Here is an 18,573-nt window from a genome sequence, read left to right as displayed (position 1 = left end):
GTCATTATTTGGCAAATACTGTAAATCACCGAAACCCACCGGTAGCTTGGCCGAGGGATAAAGTTTAGTTGTAGTATTCCACTCGCAGGGTTCCACAAACGCAAGCACACACACACACACACGCGGGCGCGAGTAAATGAGATCATATGAGCCTACTTATGCTTCAATAATTTTTCTCACTCTAGAGGTTCAGTGAGTGCATTTGCCAAAAAAGAAAAAAAAAGAATAAGTAAGCATAAGAGACACGTTTCCTTGACTGTGTGACATGGTTTATATTAGCACAGAGCAGAGACACTCGGGCTTCCCTGACTCCTCTAACGCAGCTGTGGAGACTAAACTGTGCTTCAGGATATTTCTGACATCCGTCACTTGGGCTTTACCTCACTCCTTTAGTCACGTGATGCGCCTCTGACTGGGTGGTGGGCGTGTGTTAAGCGGTGGGGTTTCATTCATAAATACTTTTAGCCTTAAAGTCCACATTAAAGTGATCACGGAAGAGTTCCGCGTTATTGACTTCGCCCCTCCACTCCCGCATGGACCAGGATAGTTGGGTAGGTGAGTGCTTACCGTCGCCGCGTGCCTACTTTTGTGTGTGCTCGTGCACCCAATTCAAAATCGTGAGCTGCCTTTCTCCTCTCTGTACACCAAGATCTATGTAAACGGCTTTGTTGTTTTCTAACCAGTTTTTAAGGGTGGGCTTCATTTCCTTCGATAATGTGATTACACTTAGAAAAAAAAGAGAGCGAGATTGTTATCGCTCAAACCTTCAGTAGGAAACATCTGCCAGAGAAAATCCCCATTAATTTGTTCCAGGGAAAAATATTGCCCTTTGTAGCTACAAGAGACAGCATTCTTTATGCTTTTTCTACTGCGGCAATCTATTTTAATAAACTACTTATTACATGATTTAAATAAAACGATATCCATGCTTTGTTCTATGGAGGACGGAAACGAGTTAATATTTTTTAAAGATTAAAAATATTAAAGTGAAAACGATGCACTGTATGATAGCAGTATTGCACTTGGTAATGCTTGAATTTTGTTAAGCATGACTGGATACTGACTGGTATTGCTGGGACACCTGTGTCTTGCCATCTGCTATGGGAATACTGCTATCATCGGGATTTGCAACAACGCAAAAGTAAGCAGTCCTCAGTAAAGTGTGAGGATGCACTGATTTTCAGCTTACTTTCATGGATTTCTTAATTTTTGAGTGCAGGTCAATAAAAGTAGTATATCTGTTGTTTACTTCCTGTTACCAAAGACGTGCTGGGAGAGGTTTTCATTGCATTTATTTTAAATTGTAACTAATTTTTGATGATGCTTAATGTTTTAGGAACATCCCAAGAAGATGTTTCATTAATACGAAATCCCTACTATTTGTGTCTTGAACAATGTGCATCATTCTGTGTGTTTGTTATCAGCCATGCAGCACTACCGTCCTGTTGCTCTGAGGCCAGTGGGTCGGCCCTGAGGGGGAACACCGCTGCTCAGGCTCAGTTGGCTGGGTGCGCTGTGGTGGCTGAGGATGCAGCAAGGGAGCTGAGGAGGAGACTCCTGAGCTACAGCCTGGCACACACATTCAGAGCTGCTACTGCTGCTGCTGCGTACTGCCCTCCACCAGGGTAAGATTACTGTCTGATAGGAAGCAGGATGTGGTACAGTACTGCAAAGGAAAGCATTCTGACCACAGACTGATGTGCTTTCTGTAAAACTATTCATGCTTGGACAGTGGACGCAGGGCTTTAGATGGGCTGGCAGAAAAGAGCTCGGCTATAGCTTACAGGTTGTGGTGCTGAAGTTGAGCACCGCAGTGACTGGCAGGCGAGCAAGGCGTGCTGATTGCTGCTGGCATGTTGCTTCTCCCTTGCTGGGTGAGTAGATCCATCCAGGGTTAGTGTGTGTGCGTATGCGTGGGCGTCTGGTGCAGCAGTAGCAGAATTAATGGCTGTGATCTGTAAGAGCAAGAGCCAGCAGCGGTAGTGGAACTCAGCTGCGGGAGCCAGTATTTAGTAAGAGTTGCTGTTTCTCTCTGTTCCCTGTGTGTGCGTGTGTGTCTGTGTGTGGGGGAGGTAGATAGAGTCTTTGGACTGATATGGAATTATGGGTGATGATTAACAGCCAAGATGCTAAAGCTTACATGTTCTGTCGGACTCGACGCATGCGTACAAGAACAACATACCCATTTGGTTTCTTCCTCTTCTTCCAGTCTTTCATGACTGTTTTGAAAAGATTGTTATTTGCTGTCACTGGCTGTCACACAGATTACACATTACAATAATTTCCATGTTATTACACATCAGCCTACATGGCTGTTTTAGGCTTATATGCTCAGTATTTCTGGATTTATTGACACAGATAGAAGGCAGCACATTTGGAGGCTGACTTTGTGATTTGATGCACATCTCCAGTTACAGTCATTTCCTTTGTGTATTTGTGTGTGTTTGTGCATGTGTTATCTCTCAGGGGGACTCTCTAGTTGGCCTGGACCATGAGCAATGAGTCTACCGTCTGGAACAGCCTACCAGAAAACTCCACAGTAAGTCTGCCTTTCACCAATGGCTTATTCTCAAACTTCCTGTATGTCCTGCATGTGTGTGTGTGTGTGTGTGTGTGTGTGTGTGTGTCTGTGAGACGCCCAGCACCAGAACCATACTTTCCCCCCATATTCTCTTCTGGCTGGATGACCGGCTAATGGAGAACATCCTGACCTGGACCTGAAATAATTAAATCTCTGATCTAATCTCAGCTTTGATTTCCCCTTGCAGAGAAATTACAGTGTGACGTCAGAGTCTAATGCTCATTAACACTTGCAGAGTGTTCTCCATCGCAGAGCTCAGAACAATACTCCACCTATTCATCATGTTTCTGAAATCAAGTCTATTATCCTTGTATCATTTTGTCATCTATCACTTTATTAAAATACTTTAAAGTACCGTTATGCAGCTGACATGAGCCAAATCAAACTTACGACGGGAACACATTTTTGCTTTTAAAACAGAAGGAAAAAAGTAAAATTTAACTTCAGTGAAGTGTCTCCTAATGTACGCTTAATTCACTCAGCTGCAGTCCTTGCTGTGAGAGCTCTCCCATAGCTAAAGGTACACTGTAGACAGGTTAATAGCCCTGGCATGTATTGATTCATTGCACTGTCGTATTTATAGATTTACTTTATGCAGACCAACCAAACAGCAGGACTAAATCAATCCCGTGGACTCCACGGTGCGACTGCGAACGTAAAACGCCTGCAAATCTAGTCTACTACTGAGGTGTCAGGCTTTTCATGTTTCAATGTTTCAAACCAAAAGACTGTAAAGCATTCAAAGTAAACCTGCACGGTGCACACTTCTGCATGGCGTTGCATATTTGGTGCAATTTCTGCCATCAGGCATGATCTGTATGACTTTATTTTAGAAAGAGTAAAAATAAAAGGTGAAAAATCATAGTGAGAAGAGTGGAGGTGTGACTTTTTTTTCCCTTTGTACCTCTGTCTATCAGCCCAGAACGACACAGCATTAATCATCAGTGAGTGTTTCAGTGCCTACTTTGGCAACACAGGAAACTTCCCTTCTCTAATTTGCAACATGTTGCTCCCTCTTTTTAGACTCAGGAGATCCCACTCGAGGTTGAGGAGCAGCAGGATGGTTATGTGCTCCTTCTGGTGATCCTCTCCATCTTCTTGGTAGGAACACTGACATTCATCTCTGTCTTCCTCTTCGCTTGCCGCCGTGGAGGGAAATGCTGTGCCAGGTGGGACACAAAAATTATGTATGTCTTTTCTCGTAAAATAAAATAAAAAAATCTATCTATCTATCTATCTATCTATCTATCTATCTATCTATCTATCTATCTATCTATCTATCTATCTATCTATCTATCTATCTATCTATCTATCTATCTATCTATCTATCTATCTATCTATCTATCTATCTATCTATCTATCTATCTATCTAAGAACTAATAACCTTATAAGGCTTGTGATGCCCACACTGTATCTCAGTGCGTTTGATTCACCTGTGGTTATTTTGAGTTTAAATTTTATTATAATATTTTAGGCTGTTGCTGTTGTCACTGTTAGCACCAAGCAACAATACCAAACTCTACATCCTTGAAAATTTCCAAAAACTTGAAATCAACAGAAAAAAGAAAAGAAAAAAGATTCAGGTGCACAGGTGTTGTTTTACCGAGCAGCATAAAAGTATTTTGTTCACAGAGACTGCTCTCATGCTTTCATGCAACTGCTATTTCGAGACAAACCAGTTCTTCTATCAAATCTGTATACATGCATAATAGATAAAGCTTATTGCAAATGACGCTAACAGCATCCTGTAATATTATCCAGTTCTTCACTGTGACGTCATTAACAGGCAAAAAGTGAGCCATCAAACAAATGAAAGCATCTTTGTAACACAAAAAAGCTATATTGCAGTAGGTGGTAAGAAAATAAATGTTGCCCTACTGTGACATCTCAGCATGTTAAAGCAGAACAACTCATTATACGATGTCTTCCATTTGAGTGTTGAGACTCCCATGAGGCTGCTATGAGAACACCTTAGTGGAAAGACATTCAATATTCATGCTTATTTATTTGCGTGTTTATTGTACAGCAAGATGGCTGACCCTCGAGACTTTTTGTCCATCTCTACAGCAGCACACATTATCACGTATACTTGAATACATGAGTGCACAGCACCTAGATGCAGATAAACAAAGAGCTCAGAGGCTGAGGCGTGAAAAGCCTGGGAGAGAGCAAAAGGAGAATCGGACAGACCAGTACAAATGATGAGTGTAATAAGATTTCATAGCCGCCATCGGCAGTGATTAATCTTACGTTTCAAACGAGTGCTGTGTGTGCACCGCTGAGAATATGTACACACAAACTCACGGGCATACCCTGAACGGGAAAGGAGGAGCCACAGAGGAAATGAAAGACAAGGAGAAGCACAGATCTGAGTGGAAAGAAAATTCCCTTAAGTCACTTCACACCCACACAATGCACACCAACATACACCCACCAACATACACACACACACGCACACATACAACTTGTATCTCTGCACCACTCTGGAACAGCTTTCAGTTTCTTTTTTCTGCCTCATCAACTAGACCCTGTGTATGGGATTTAAGCAGCACTGTGGAGGATTATAAGCTACTAAAAACAAAAATTATAAGCTGTTAAAACAAAAAAGGGCTGCATAAAGATATGCTTATAGAGTAATAGATACTCTATCTGCTAAACAAAATGACCTTTATTGTGCATCTCCTCTGTGTCCTTAAAGATGAGTGTAAGTGTACAATCCAATAAAGCATCATGCTTTATCAGTTCAAGAAGTCCCCTGGCTCTGAAGGTTATCAAGTTACTGGCAATGATTTAGGCCTTCATTGATTACACACTCGAGCAGGCCATTTATAAAAAAAGCACAGTGGACTTTCAGTCCTAATAACTTATTCTGATAGTTCTTTGATCGCTGAATTTGTAAGCTGTTCACATGCAAGTGTATTAATAAAGCACAAGAACTCAATGTATAAATGTAACAGTGACTCAAGTGAGAGGCGTGACACTGAAAGAACTTTGCAACAGCAATGATGATGGAGTATAACTTCCAAGGAGAAAAACATTGTTAAAAAACATATTTTGGGACCAAAAAACACCATTTTAAGCAGCTTGCATCAGATTTGACTGGAATCGCAGTTTTTCTGTCCTCCACACAAAACCATGCGTACGCATCTTCCCACTCCAGCACTGTTATTTATAAAAGAAGTACATATGTATGTTTTTGAAACAGTATCAATCCTTTCATGGAAATGTGTAATATTTCCATGAAAGGGGCACTCTGTCAGTGCGCCCCAGGGCAGCTGTGGCTACAATGTAGCTTGCCATTGCCAGTGTGTGAATGTGTGTGTGAATGGGTGAATGACTGAATGTAGTGTAAAGCGCTTTGGGATCCTTAGGGACTGAGTAAAGCGCTATACAAATGCAGGCCATTTACCATTTACCATAAGGGAAGCAGAAAAAACCTATTATGCTAAATTCCCACTCAACATTTAAATTCTTGGACTCTTCTAGAGTAGTTCTCAATAGTCCTCATTTGTCTTATAATGTGTCTTGGAGCAGCTTCTTACTTGATCATCTGTCTGAAATCAGCTGCTTTAGCTTCCTCATCCCTTTGAGCTACCTTGTTTCTGATTGGATGACCCTTACAAACAGAGTGTTTCACTTCTGTAGTCACGGCCAGAGCTATGTGCTTTGGTTGACCATATTAAGTATATCTACTCTGACCAACATCACACAGAGCCAAGAAAGAGAAAACTGTCAGAAACAGAGGGGATGGAGCAGCCTGAGAATTTGGTGCACAGGGTTTACTTGCACATGAACAGATGCTTATTGCTTAATATGAGCAGCCATTGTAACAGCATAATTGTGACAAAATGAGGTAAGCCATAATATGTTACATTTAACATACACAGAGCATGCATTTTTAATTTACACCTGTTCAGACACATACCTCTATTTCAACAATTAAAATGTACCATTAACAAATGTTAATGTGAAGAATGCAGTATGTAATAAATTCTGTGAGGTTCTTATTTATTTATTTATTGGAGGGATAAACTGTACATATTTTAAATAGCTGCTTCTGTAGAAAATTGTTGAGCATAAGGATGAAGGATCTCTGTAGTCTCAGAAAAATTCCTTTTTTTTTCCTTTTTTTTGAACTTACTGAGTTGACAACTTGCATTACTTTTCTCCTTTCAGAATTTTGTTCTATTTGTGATAGCAGAACTGGGACCACCTAATATAACACAGGGACTTTTCTCTGAATTTTACATTTGGTGAAAATATGCTTCTTCTTTGCAGTTGTCTTATTAGCCTTCGTCTAATAATCTGCAGTGGAAACAGCACTTTTACATCATGAGTGTTTACAACCTTCCATGGATAAGGACGGAGCGAGGCTTGTGCACACGTGACCATTTATGGTGATGGACTTGTATAAAGGAAGGCCACGCATAAGTGCAGTTTCATAAGTCTGACAAAAAAAATGCAACATTTCTGCTTTCGTGCAAAGACACAGTTTTAAGTGTATCACCACAGACTGCCACGCATGTGGCCCCAGGTGCATTATTTTGACTAAGCTGAAGGTCAGATAGTAACACTGATCATAAGGCCTTGTTCTGTGGTGTCCAGAGTGCCTGCCTGCATCAGCGGGGTACATCAGATGAAAGACAGACTTCAGGGGTAATCATGTCACTGCATTGATCTGAATGTTTTTGTGTGCCCCAGGGCCAGCAATGACCCTGAGAAAACCAACAACACCTACTTGGAGGAGTCTCAGCCCACCCATGGTAAGAGAAAAAAGAACTAAAAAAAAAGGAAGGAGAAATGTGAGGGAGGGCTAGAGAAGGAGACAGGAGAGAAAGAGGCGAGTAAGTGAGTGAGGGAGAAGTAATGGAGATGGGGAAGCTGTGAACTGGAGAGATGGGATGATGGCATGGATATTTTTATCATGTCAGCACAAATGTGTAATGTCTATTCCATTAAAATATTGTGATCTCATCCCAATTAGCTGAAATGGCTGTGCAATTCCAGGAAAACATTTTGACATTGTGTTACCAGTGAATGCTATCTGTGTCAAGTGAACAAGATATATTAGAGGTAGCATGTGTTTTGTACCACACTACTTTTGCAGTGCATTTAGTTTTCCAGTATTTGGGGGGCATTTTATAGTTTTATTACACAGTGCAATAGAGGAAACGAGTAGGAAGAGAGGTACCCATGGGGACTTGAATCAGACACGTTTTCTTCAGCGCTGTAATATGCTGTGTATTCATCCTGATGTAATATTAAACACCGCTCGTTACATGAACCCAGCACACGAGTCTATGTAATTCATCCCAGGGAGGACATGAATGCTTTTGCAAAATTTGAAGGCAGTCCATTAAAATAACTGCTGAGACACAAAACCACACTGACACATTTCACAGAGGTCTAAAAAACAGGAGATGAAAGTGGGAACTTCCTCTGGGGAGCATGATTCTTACAAAGTTTGGCATCGGCCCATCTTAGGTAGAGAGCAATTTTCATTGAATGAATTAAAGCTGTATCCTGTTAGTCAGATTGGAGTAAAACACACCAAAGTCAGTGGGATCCATAAATGGTATTTCCATATTTCACTTTGTACTAGTGCAGTTTATTCACTGACTGACAGACCAGCATTACAGCTGAGCTCACACACTTACTTCTATTCTTCTATTGTTTTGTCCTTGTGCTCTTGCTATTTATGTAATTATCGTTCTCCTCTTCCTTCATTCTGGGCAGAAATCACCATCAGGGTGGATGAGTCAGACTGCCTGTCCATGGCCAGTTCTCATGACCAAGAAACAGAGCGTTTCCTCTCCACGGGCCCCACAGGCCGTCGCGTCTCCTTCAATGAGGCTGCGCTCTTCGACCACGGCAAGAAAACCCAGGAGAAAGGCCGCAGGTTAGAAAGCCAACACAAACAAAGCAGCCCACATTTGCAAATCTCTGTGTTGTTGAATCGGCATTCACCACTCACTGATGTAGGTTCACGCCAGTGCTTAATTCTTTGTGAGCTCAAAGTATCTAAACCTTTTACTGTGTCCCACATGCGTTTGTTACTTTAGAGTTCAGAATAAAATCAGTCTGCATTATGTATGCTTCGGACACAAAAAGCTCTCACCCTTTGTTATTACTTCACTGCCCTACTTTTCCCTTAAAGCTCCGACTCTAAAATACTAATTTTTCTTTAAGCCTAAATCTAGAAATCACGGTAGTTCTAATGGGTTTGAAGTCAAATATCTCCCCTTGGTCGTTTCCCTCTTATACAAAGATAAGCTTCATGATTCAACACTCATGAAGAATTCATGCAACTCATGTCAGCAATTTATAGTTTTTTAGTAACTCAGCGTTCTCCACCTCAGGTACACTCTGACGGAGGGTGACTTTCATCATCTGAAGAATGCCCGGCTCACAAACCTCCACATACCTCCTCCGGCCCTCAAGATAGTCACCATCCACGAGTGCGACTCTGCAGAGAACACCATCACGATGACAACGCGCCCTGTTGCTAAGTCAGCCCTTTCCATCTTCCAGGTGACAGCCTTGACCTGCCATTCGTACTGATGTAACAATAGTCATTAGTATTCACCAGGGCCAATTAAAACATCTTTTATTTGGGTCAGGTCAAGAAAATCCGGCAACCTAATGAGTCCAAACATAGGGTTCAGGGATCATTTCAACAGACCCAGCATTAATTTTCCATTTAGGTAAAGCTGGGATGACAGCCTAGAAGGAAATCTGTCCTTGAAATTAATTGATATTTGTTACTTTAACACAAAAAATAAACTTTTCTAAAAGAATGTAAATGCACAGCAGTTATGCATAAGATAACAAAGTCTAGTTTTATTTGTGCTTTCCTGCAGCCAATGCTGTGTCCCTTGCCACAAACAGCGTTGACCAGCCTAAGTGTCAGTCCAAGCTGTGCCCTCCCTGGAGATGCTCTCAACTCTGTGGTGGACAGCACCAAAGAGCCAAGCTCCACTTCTGTGAGTGAAATATATCAATATATTATTCTACATCACCTTGTTAATATGTTTTTGTACAAAGGATGGTGTCACACAACATTTTTATTGCTGAGGAGCCACACAGTAAAGATACATAAATCCAAAGGCCTTCTAGATGCTGAGCATGCATATAAATGATTTGTAAGAGGTCGTGCGATGAAAAAAGTAAACAAGGCATTAGTTTAGAATCTAGGTCAACATGGAGTTTGTGGAATGAATATTTAGTCATTTGTAGAGTGATACATTTTCTTAAGTCAGTCAGTCTTTACACCCACAAGCCAGTCAACAAGTGAGTCATCCACACAGACGTTAGAGGGTCACGTAGCCTGAGGGAGGACCAGCAAGAATGATGGCTGATGGGTAAACAAGGAACATCACTGTCGGATAGGATTTTACACAGACTACTACTCTTGGCAGGTTTTCTCTTTGACTATGTTTTTCTCTGCTCAGATTGAAATGATGGGAGTGGGGCCTCGGGGCAGAGGCAGCAGTGTCAGTGTGGGAGAATCAGCAGTGCTGGGGAGCGGTGCCTCTCCTGCTGGTGGCGGTGCAGGCCAGAGGCCCGTGTTGCAGTTCCTTACTAAACTGCGGCGCCATGCTAGTCTAGAGGGGGCCAGTCCCTACTTCAAGATCAAGAAATGGAAGCTGGACAGCAGCCAGAGAGCATCGAGTCTGGACACCAGAGGTAATGGATGGTATCTCTGTGATATTCTTTTTGAGAAAAATCAGTACCAGTGCAGCAAGGAAGTACAAATAGTTCTTCCTGGTTCTGGACTTTTATTTTTTTGGTTTATTTGTGTGTGAAGTATTTGTGCCAGCTTTCTCTCTTGGTAAACATACAATGGTTAAGCAGCAGGCTTTAGCAACCAACTGTGAGCTGCCTTTTGACTGAGGTGGAGATGTACACACAAGCATAATAGACAGATGGCTCAGTGACGCAAAGATTGGTTGTTCCAAATCAATTTGAGCCCCTGAGTAAATCCTCCACACCGATCCTCCTTATTCTATATACACACTTGTCTGCACGCGCCTCTTCTGTCATACCAAGGTACCCAAAAACCCCCAAAACATCACAAAATCTTCTCCGCAGTTAATAGAAGCTTTCTGCTGAATTAAATGTTACTTCACTCCTGCTGTCATACACCTATAACTCACAGCTCTTTCTTCATGTGTGATGCGAGCCAGGCTCTCCAAAGAGGAGACAGTTCCAGCGCCAGCGGGCCGCCAGTGAGAGCATGGACCAGGATGACAACGATGCACATCATATAGACCTCATCCAATACATTGCCCGCACCCATGACGTCACCTATCGCCCTAGCCAGCCCACCACATGCCTCCTCTCGCCTCCTTCGACACCACCCCCCTCCCTCGGCAGGTATCTTTAATTCCCTTGCCATTCATCCCGTCCACTGCTTTGCTGCCTTGCACTCATTTCTTTATTTCAGCAAGAAAACCTGTGCTAACTACTTGTAGTAATTTACAACTCAAAGTCCTAATTCTCCACCACAGTGCGTTAACACAAAAGTTCCTAAACGAAATAAAACTGTAACTTATCATCTTGTCTTTTTTTAGACTAATTGTTTTTCTATGATCCTTAATTAGATGATATCAGACAATGCAGAGTTAAGTGTGAACACTCTGTAACCAAAGTCTGATCTGTCTTTTCAAACAATGCCATCAGTTTGAGCCACATGGAGAGGATTCCTTGCGGAGAATTGGGACGTGGGGTTTATAACAGGCACACGAAACCATTTCATTGCTGACTTGATAATGTAATGATGTTTTCAAAAGTACGATTATAATATAAGTTTGCAATTATAGCAGTGCAGGTTTTTTTTAGGGTTTTATGTTACGCAACAAAAACTGCTAATGCTCATACATATTTTCTTACATAACTATTTATTTTCTTACACTGAATATGAAACAAATCAATGTTTTTGGTGTACATTTGTTTTATTGCTGAAAATAAAATCCATTTCTGTGAACAAAGAAATGCAATGATTCTTATGCTCATTTCCTCAGGTCATGTTATGCTCCGTGCATTACGTTTATTAAAATTCCCTGCCCTAAGATGAAAGCACCTTTCCAGAGTTTAAGCAGTTTCAGCTGTTCAGCTAAGATCACTTTAGAGACATGCAGCTGCAACCATTGCAAGTCATGATAATCATTCTGTGCTCTGTGAACACGACCATGTCTCAGATTAACATCCTATTTAGGTAAATGCTCACTGACACTTGTGTTGCATGTCTCTTTGTTTCTCTTCTTCCTCGTCTCTTTATTTCTTTTCATTTTATCTCATCTCTCCATCCCTGTGTGGATACTGCAGGGTAGAGGTAGAGGTGATGGTGGAGCCCAGCTGCAGCCATGGAGGACCAGGGGTGATTGGCCTGTCCCCTGATCCCCAAGAGGAAGCGCTGTCCTTGGCTAGAAGGGAAAGTGCAAACCAATCCGACCCCATTGATCCCCAGGATTCCCAGTCACTTTACAGAGACATCTGGACATTACGTGCAACTCTCGAACAGTACGCAGCCTCTGACCAGAGCAGCAACAATGACAGGAACTCAGTCTGCAGTGATGCTGACAGTGTGTGTTCACTTGGTGGACGAACAGACACAGAAAGAGGTCTCCCCAGCTACCCATCCCAGGATTTAGGGGATGAGGGAGAGTGTGGGGAGGATGACAAGGACTTCTTTGTCTATATGGATGAGAAGATGGAGGTGAAGGAGTCAAAAAAGAAGAAACAGAAAAGCACAGACTCAGAGCGAGGGAGCAATGATGGAGAAACGGGGACTCGTAAATTACTGCAGATGGACAGCGGCTACGCGTCGATAGAGGCTCCGTCTCGAGGTCCGGAAGATCTGCGACTGTTTGGGAGCAGCAGCATCACCAGCAGCCCCAAAGACAGAACAGCCCACGAGAAAAGGCATCATTTCACCAATGCAGGGCGAACTGGCACGATAGGTGAGAGTTTTGAATCTCATCTCTTCGAGGAGGAGCCTGAAGATGAGTTGTTGTTGGGTGCCAGTGGAGGAGTTTCCACCGAAACAGGTGCTGGTTCACTGGGGTGGTTTCCATATGGTCATGTGCTCTCTCCTCGAGAAGCTGCGCAGCTTCCACCTCAGCATTTAACCCTGCACCGCCGAGACTACAGCATAGATGAGAAGACAGATGCGCTCTTCCATGAGTTTCTCCGCCATGACCCTCAGTTTGATCAGCAGGAGTCCCCACTAAGAAAGCACCGGTCCCGAATCCACCTACGCAAGCAGTGGCAGCGCCACAAGCAGTGGAGCGATCCTGGTGTCAGACACTTCCAGTCCTCCTTTGAGAGACAGCGGACGCCTCTACGGAGGGGTGACAGTGTAAACTATCCCCTGGACACAAGCTACCACAGTACGCTGCCCCGCATCGTCAGTGCTCCTGACGAGGAGACGAGCGATGGGACCAGCAGCACACCTGAAACTCCAAAGGTAGAGCTCACAACATCTGAGGATGGAGAAAAGGTGCAGGGCGCCCCTGTCAGAGACACTGAGGACCACACAACCTCTTCCCCTTCACCTCTTCATCCCTCCATTTCAGAGAAAGACGGAGGACTGACTGAGCTGCCTGACCCTCAGGATGACAGCAGACAGTCTAGCCACCCCTCTGAACCCCCAGATGAGCGTTCACGTCAGCTGCTCGACTCGTCGGGATACGGTCCACAAACCATCACAGCAGAGCTAACAGACAAACTGAGTGCTAACCTGGATGAGAGGTTGTACACGGGCCTTCGCAGGACCAAGGACACGGCTACAGAGTGTGTGACCGTGACAGCCACACACGCTTCTCCGGACCACAGCCCAGTGTAGCAGGGCTCCAATCGTCCTCCTCATCAACCTCCTGTCTGCTAATACACTCATTTCTTTCTGTTTGGTTTGTCTTGCTTCAGTTTCAATTAAACACCAATTCCCAGATAACCGTAGATACAGCTGATCCACCAGAAATGTATCCACTCTCTCCCTGCAAGTGTCAGCATTACAAAGCTGTTGAGTCTTCCCATTTTACAGCTCACTAACATCAACATATCAAAAATCATACAATTTTAGAAATAACTGCTTCCTCATTAAGTGTTTCTTTGTGTGTGTATTCTCTTTATGCCTCTTTTGCTGTCTTTCTGTCTCTGCTCTCCAGTAAAAGTAAATCAAGCTGAGAGCTGCTATGGCCTCTGTACTCCTTGATCCACTGTGAAACCAGGTGCTATTAGACAAGTAGAAGGCTAGTGAAGTGGACAAAACAGTTACCTACCAGTGCTGTGAGAGTAAATACTGTAGTAAAAACATAGTTGTGAATTCAAAGATTGCTTAGAACTATATGAATCATAAATTATCTTGATGTGGCCTATTGCAGGGCAACACAGACCCTTTAAAAAAGTTAAATTAGTTTAGTAGGCTTAGTTCCTTTAAAAAGATTGACCCAAATAAGGAAGACGCTACGCTACATGGAGTTATTCAGAGTGGTTGTTTAGATCAGTGGTGTCCAGCCTGTTGGTTGACCGGATGACAGAAAAGGTCAAATTGAGGACATCCTCTATCACCAACTGTGTGATTGAAAATGCTTCTCGGCTTTGTGACACATTTCTTGTTTACTTGTAACTTTTTGTTTAATGAGCAGTAATATATTTTTGTATGTCTAGCTTGCTTAGATGACAGCGAAAACTGACAGTGCGGCAGGTTTAAAAATGAGACGTCCTGCCTGCCAACAGGAAGAACTATCAGACTAGACAAGATCCAGCACTCTGGTGCAATGATTCTTCATCAGTCAAAGATCCATCAGCTATGACTTTTATTACTTTGGGCATCACTGCACTAAGAATGAGAACAGAGCCAGAGTTGTGTTTAAAGCCATGATAAGAGAAATTACATAAAAGCTATTAGATATCAAGCTACAACTGAATTAATCAGGCAGGCATGTTCTCTCATGCTTACAAAACAAGCTTTATTTGTCAACATATGACATTCTAATTTCTGCCCCCCCTCCTCTAATTTTCTTGAGAAAGTTGACAGTGCAGCAGATTCCTCCCTCGGGGGCTTTATGGCTTCCTGAAAGGTCATAAAACTATCAGAACAAAGTGTCTGTGTTTAAGTCGACTTTTTCTCTCTCTTATTTAGCTTTTTTTGCAATAAAAAACAAGCTGTAGTTGTGTCTAAATTAAACAAAAAAAAAACATCATCAGATTAAGCTTTTTAGGCAGAGAATTCAATGCAGAATATGCATAAAAGGGAACACTGTAGATGATGGTGTTGAATATTAATTGTACAAGGAAACGGGGAGTCCTCCTCGCGTGCCCCGTCTCCCTTTACTCCCTTCTTTGAGGTTGGTGCCATGCAGGCAGTTGAAAGGACTGAAGTGAAATATCCGAGCAGACAACATTATCCTCCTCTGTTTGTTTGGGTGGATGATGATGATGATGCTCCTTTACAGTCTGCCCAAATTAGATCTTTCTCCTCTGTGTGACAGGAGTCTCCTAAGTGGACTCTGAGGCACAGGCTTAGTTTCCTATTACAAGAACAGTGACTGAGAATAAAGGAGATGAACTCAAATAAAGAATAGGGAGCCTAGTGCTTTTTTAATTGCTCTTGTCTTCCCCCCACCCAACCACCCACCCTACACACACACACACACACACACACACACACACACACACACTGAACAATTATGTCACAATTAAAACCACAATCCCCTGGAGCAATTTTGTGCCATCAATTATTGTTCTTCCTATGTTGGTGCTAGTTAGTAGGAAGGGAAGAAAATATCAACAAATCCCCCTTTCAGTTAGGATGGAAATGACACCTCCATGCTGATAATTATTCATCCCATCCTGACAGTTAATCTTAAAGAGGAAAACCGCTATGTTTTCCACAAAACGCCCCCCAAAAAGCCAAAATGTCTCAAACGTGAGTCAGTTTGAGACAACAGCAGCCACAAAAGAAAACGGCCATAAGGATTGAACTGAAATCAGTGCATCTGTACAAATATTACAGTTTGCTGTGTATACAAGCACAATATCACAATATCTAGACTGTATCAATATCCTTTATTAGGTTTAGGCAGATATTATATAACTGGGGACACTGTGGTAAATGGTGTTTGTATACTAACCAGTAGCCTGACAAATGCGTTGATGCATAGCAATGTGTTGGTCTGCATGAGTTCAAATTTTAGTGCAAATCTTCATGTTTTCTCAGACTAATGGTACCGATCCAGTCCATATTTAATGCTCAGTTGTTTAATGCAGAAGTCAAAACACTGGTGTGACTAGAGATTTTGTATTTTATGGGATTTAAGAGTCATTCTAGGATGCTGTAAACAACGAGATTTTGTGGAATTTATCTCTTTGAAAGTAGAAGTATTTCTGTATTTCTTGCTTGTTAGTAAACTGCTTATTTTCTCAAAGGAAAAAAGAAAAGATAAATTTTCTTAACAACTTTGCTTTTGATGATCTGAATCTATTGAGCCTTGAGGGACCAAATAATTTTCAAAAAGTGTTATTTTAGGCTTGTTTTCCAATCTGTGAATAAATGAATGAAGCAAAATTGGTTATAGCGTGCCTCATTTCTAGGGAATGGTTGTTAATCAAGGCATGGGAAAGGATTGCAGATAAGGTTCCCTCTCATGAATCTCATTTCATGTTTTTTTCCCTGTTGCTTAGGCTCATATTGATTTCTTGCCTCTTCTTATCACTTCCTCCAAATAATTGGGGAGTAAAGCCAAATCCTCTCTGTGATCTACAAAGGGAACTTTTCAAATGGCTGCCTTCCTCTTCACACCTTATAATCTGTCCTTCTGGTATACAACGTAGACTGGAAACGGATCAGTAAAATACAAAAAAAAATCTGTCCCACTGCTTGGTGGTTGGGTGGAAGACACAAAAGTTGATCACAACTCAACACGTAGCCCACACAGCATGTTAGAAACATACTGACGGTACAGAATAACAAAGTTGAGAGATCGCAATAGTTGATCTGTTACTGATATGTCCATTCAAAACCCTAAATGTCTACCTCATGGTGCAACAAAAGGAATGAGCAGAGTAGAGCTGCTTCCACACACGATTTCCAAACAGTGGAGAGGATCACTTCTGAATATTTTCAAGAGGTAGTTTCATTGATATGCATGATGACCGGTGGAAATATTCTGTGCAGACCATGTTGGAAGCAGGACAGATGAAAAACAAAGGGGCTACTAACTGCAATATTCTCACACTGGCCTGATCGGACATTAGTTAGATTATGGACCAGGAAACTGGCAGGTTAAAGGCCATTTCGTGTCCAATGCTTCTAAATTGCACCTTTGTGTTTACAAGTGCTGCTCTATTAAGTAAGTTCAGGCCAGAAGTGCATCTGTGATTCATCCACAACAGCACAGTAGAAGGATTCTCAAAAAAATAATCTAATAACTGTTGAGATGTTTCAGTCATGCTCACCAGATGACCTTTCATGGACTGACGCCACAAAAACAAAATAGTGGCATAATATTTTAATATTATAGTTTTGTTTTTTTCTGTTGCAATCTTAATTAAAACCACATGACAACTAACCATTGCAAGTACTGCTGGAGGAAAAGCATGGCTCTGTATACATTTTTGAGGTTGGGGTTAACTTTAAGGAAACCTCCGGTGAACTTATAAGACTGGGAAGTGATGAAAAAAGAGCGATCCAGATTAATGCAAAGTCTGTCTCATCCTGTACAAGCTGGTCAGAGCAGAAGTCACAAATTATCTTGTCAAAGTTTGGGATTCCGCCAACCCACCAATCAAACCATGTATCACAGTCAAAGTAAAGCAAACTGCAGAGTGTTGCTGGCTGAGGTGGAGGAAACTGCAGGGAGAAGAGCAAACAGGCTCCCAGTTCCCTGCTTCAGTAGGCATGCATCTTAAGAGGCATGAAGAAATAACAAGTCAGGGGCTATATGAGTGCAGACAGTCATATTCTCATGATTAAAATGTTCTACAAGTACTGCAGTAGATATAATGCCATCACTTTAAATAAACACAGAAGAAAATAACCAGTCAAAGCAATAATAAACTGAGAACCAGTGTGACTGTAGTCTGTGTTTTCCTCCCTTAAGCAAGATTGTTTCATGTCATTTGTCCTCGTGGAAAAATACAATTTTCATAATGTACTGTCCTTAGTCAAGTAACTGTCAGTGTGTTGATTTAATACACATCACTTTGTGCTTTATAGTGACAGACAGCAGGGAGAAAAGCACAGACTATAAAAAGTGACATTCATTCAGTAAAAAGTGGGAGGTGAATGTGAAGCTTTGGGGAGTCTGACATTAATCTGCTCTGAAAGAGGGAGACAGCTTTGGTCTCTGACTGCCACTCCTCTGCGCTTTTTTCACTCTTTTGCATCATCCTAAAGCTTACCACCACGGTCCCCCTTATATTTGAGCCATTCACTGAGCCAGACATCTCGGGGTTTCCTTCCGTAGGTGTAGACACTTCATCTTCGATGCAGTGTGGCTAATCCAATGAAACATCCTTTGAGGTTGTTCAAATGGAGTATCCATTTCCAAATCTATGCCAAGTCACCAGCCACCAAGGGAAAAAAACAAACAATTATGCATTTGTAGTGTCTTCATGTACTAAATGATTGTTTCACATTTTGCAGAATGAACAAAATTCATAATCAGCTAGGCAAAGTGGGACAGTTCATCCAAAGCAGTCTAAAAACTAATCGAGAAGTTCAGTGTTAGCTCTTTGACTTTGAAATGCACTACTATGCCATTTACTCTACACTCTACTTTTTACTTTGCCAATCACATAGTAGCAACTCAGTGCATTTAGGCATGTAGACATGGTCAAGACGACCTCCTGAAGCTCAAACCAAGCAGAATGGTGAAAAGAAGTGATCGTCAGTTCTCTGGGCAAAAAAGCCTTGTGATCAGAAAAGAATGGACAGACTGCTTCAAACCACTCATTATAACCAAGGTTTGCAAAAGAGCATCTCTGAA

The 18,573-nt window shown here is 42.0% G+C and overlaps 1 protein-coding gene across 9 annotated transcripts; it reads left to right on the top strand.

Annotated features, from left to right (window-relative positions):
• Nucleotides 1-273: 273 nt before the first annotated feature.
• Nucleotides 274-16,151, top strand: cbarpb (CACN subunit beta associated regulatory protein b). 9 transcript variants are annotated; one of them, XM_080296876.1, is made up of 11 exons: nt 274-551; nt 1,425-1,625; nt 2,467-2,539; nt 3,605-3,768; nt 7,283-7,344; nt 8,318-8,480; nt 8,941-9,112; nt 9,442-9,564; nt 10,033-10,267; nt 10,768-10,957; nt 11,909-16,151. In XM_080296876.1, the coding sequence occupies exons 3-11, from the start codon at nt 2,492-2,494 to the stop codon at nt 13,425-13,427; spliced, it is 2,676 nt and encodes an 891-aa protein (XP_080153002.1). In that variant the 5' UTR covers nt 274-551; nt 1,425-1,625; nt 2,467-2,491; the 3' UTR covers nt 13,428-16,151. The 9 variants fall into 9 exon arrangements, with proteins under 9 accessions (XP_080153002.1, XP_080153001.1, XP_080153005.1 ...); XM_080296875.1 differs by having other exon boundaries at nt 274-555; XM_026159511.2 differs by having other exon boundaries at nt 275-551; nt 3,605-3,750.
• The last annotated feature ends 2,422 nt before the right edge of the window (nt 16,152-18,573 follow it).

The sequence above is a fragment of the Astatotilapia calliptera genome, chromosome 23 (genome assembly GCF_964374335.1).
Source record: "Astatotilapia calliptera chromosome 23, fAstCal68.1, whole genome shotgun sequence".
NCBI lineage: Eukaryota > Metazoa > Chordata > Actinopteri > Cichliformes > Cichlidae > Astatotilapia > Astatotilapia calliptera.
The sequence above is the reverse complement of the archived record's forward strand: the minus strand, read 5'-3'. Positions and strand labels throughout refer to the sequence as shown.

Excerpts from the sequence above, each read along its gene's own strand:
- cbarpb (XM_080296879.1), top strand. The coding sequence starts at position 2,492 with ATGAGCAATGAGTCTACCGTCTGGAACAGCCTACCAGAAAACTCCACA. Across the intron at positions 8,481-8,940 it reads ACCCAGGAGAAAGGCCGCAG|GTACACTCTGACGGAGGGTG; the intron begins GTTAGAAAGCCA and ends TCTCCACCTCAG. Across the intron at positions 10,268-10,767 it reads ATCGAGTCTGGACACCAGAG|GCTCTCCAAAGAGGAGACAG; the intron begins GTAATGGATGGT and ends GATGCGAGCCAG.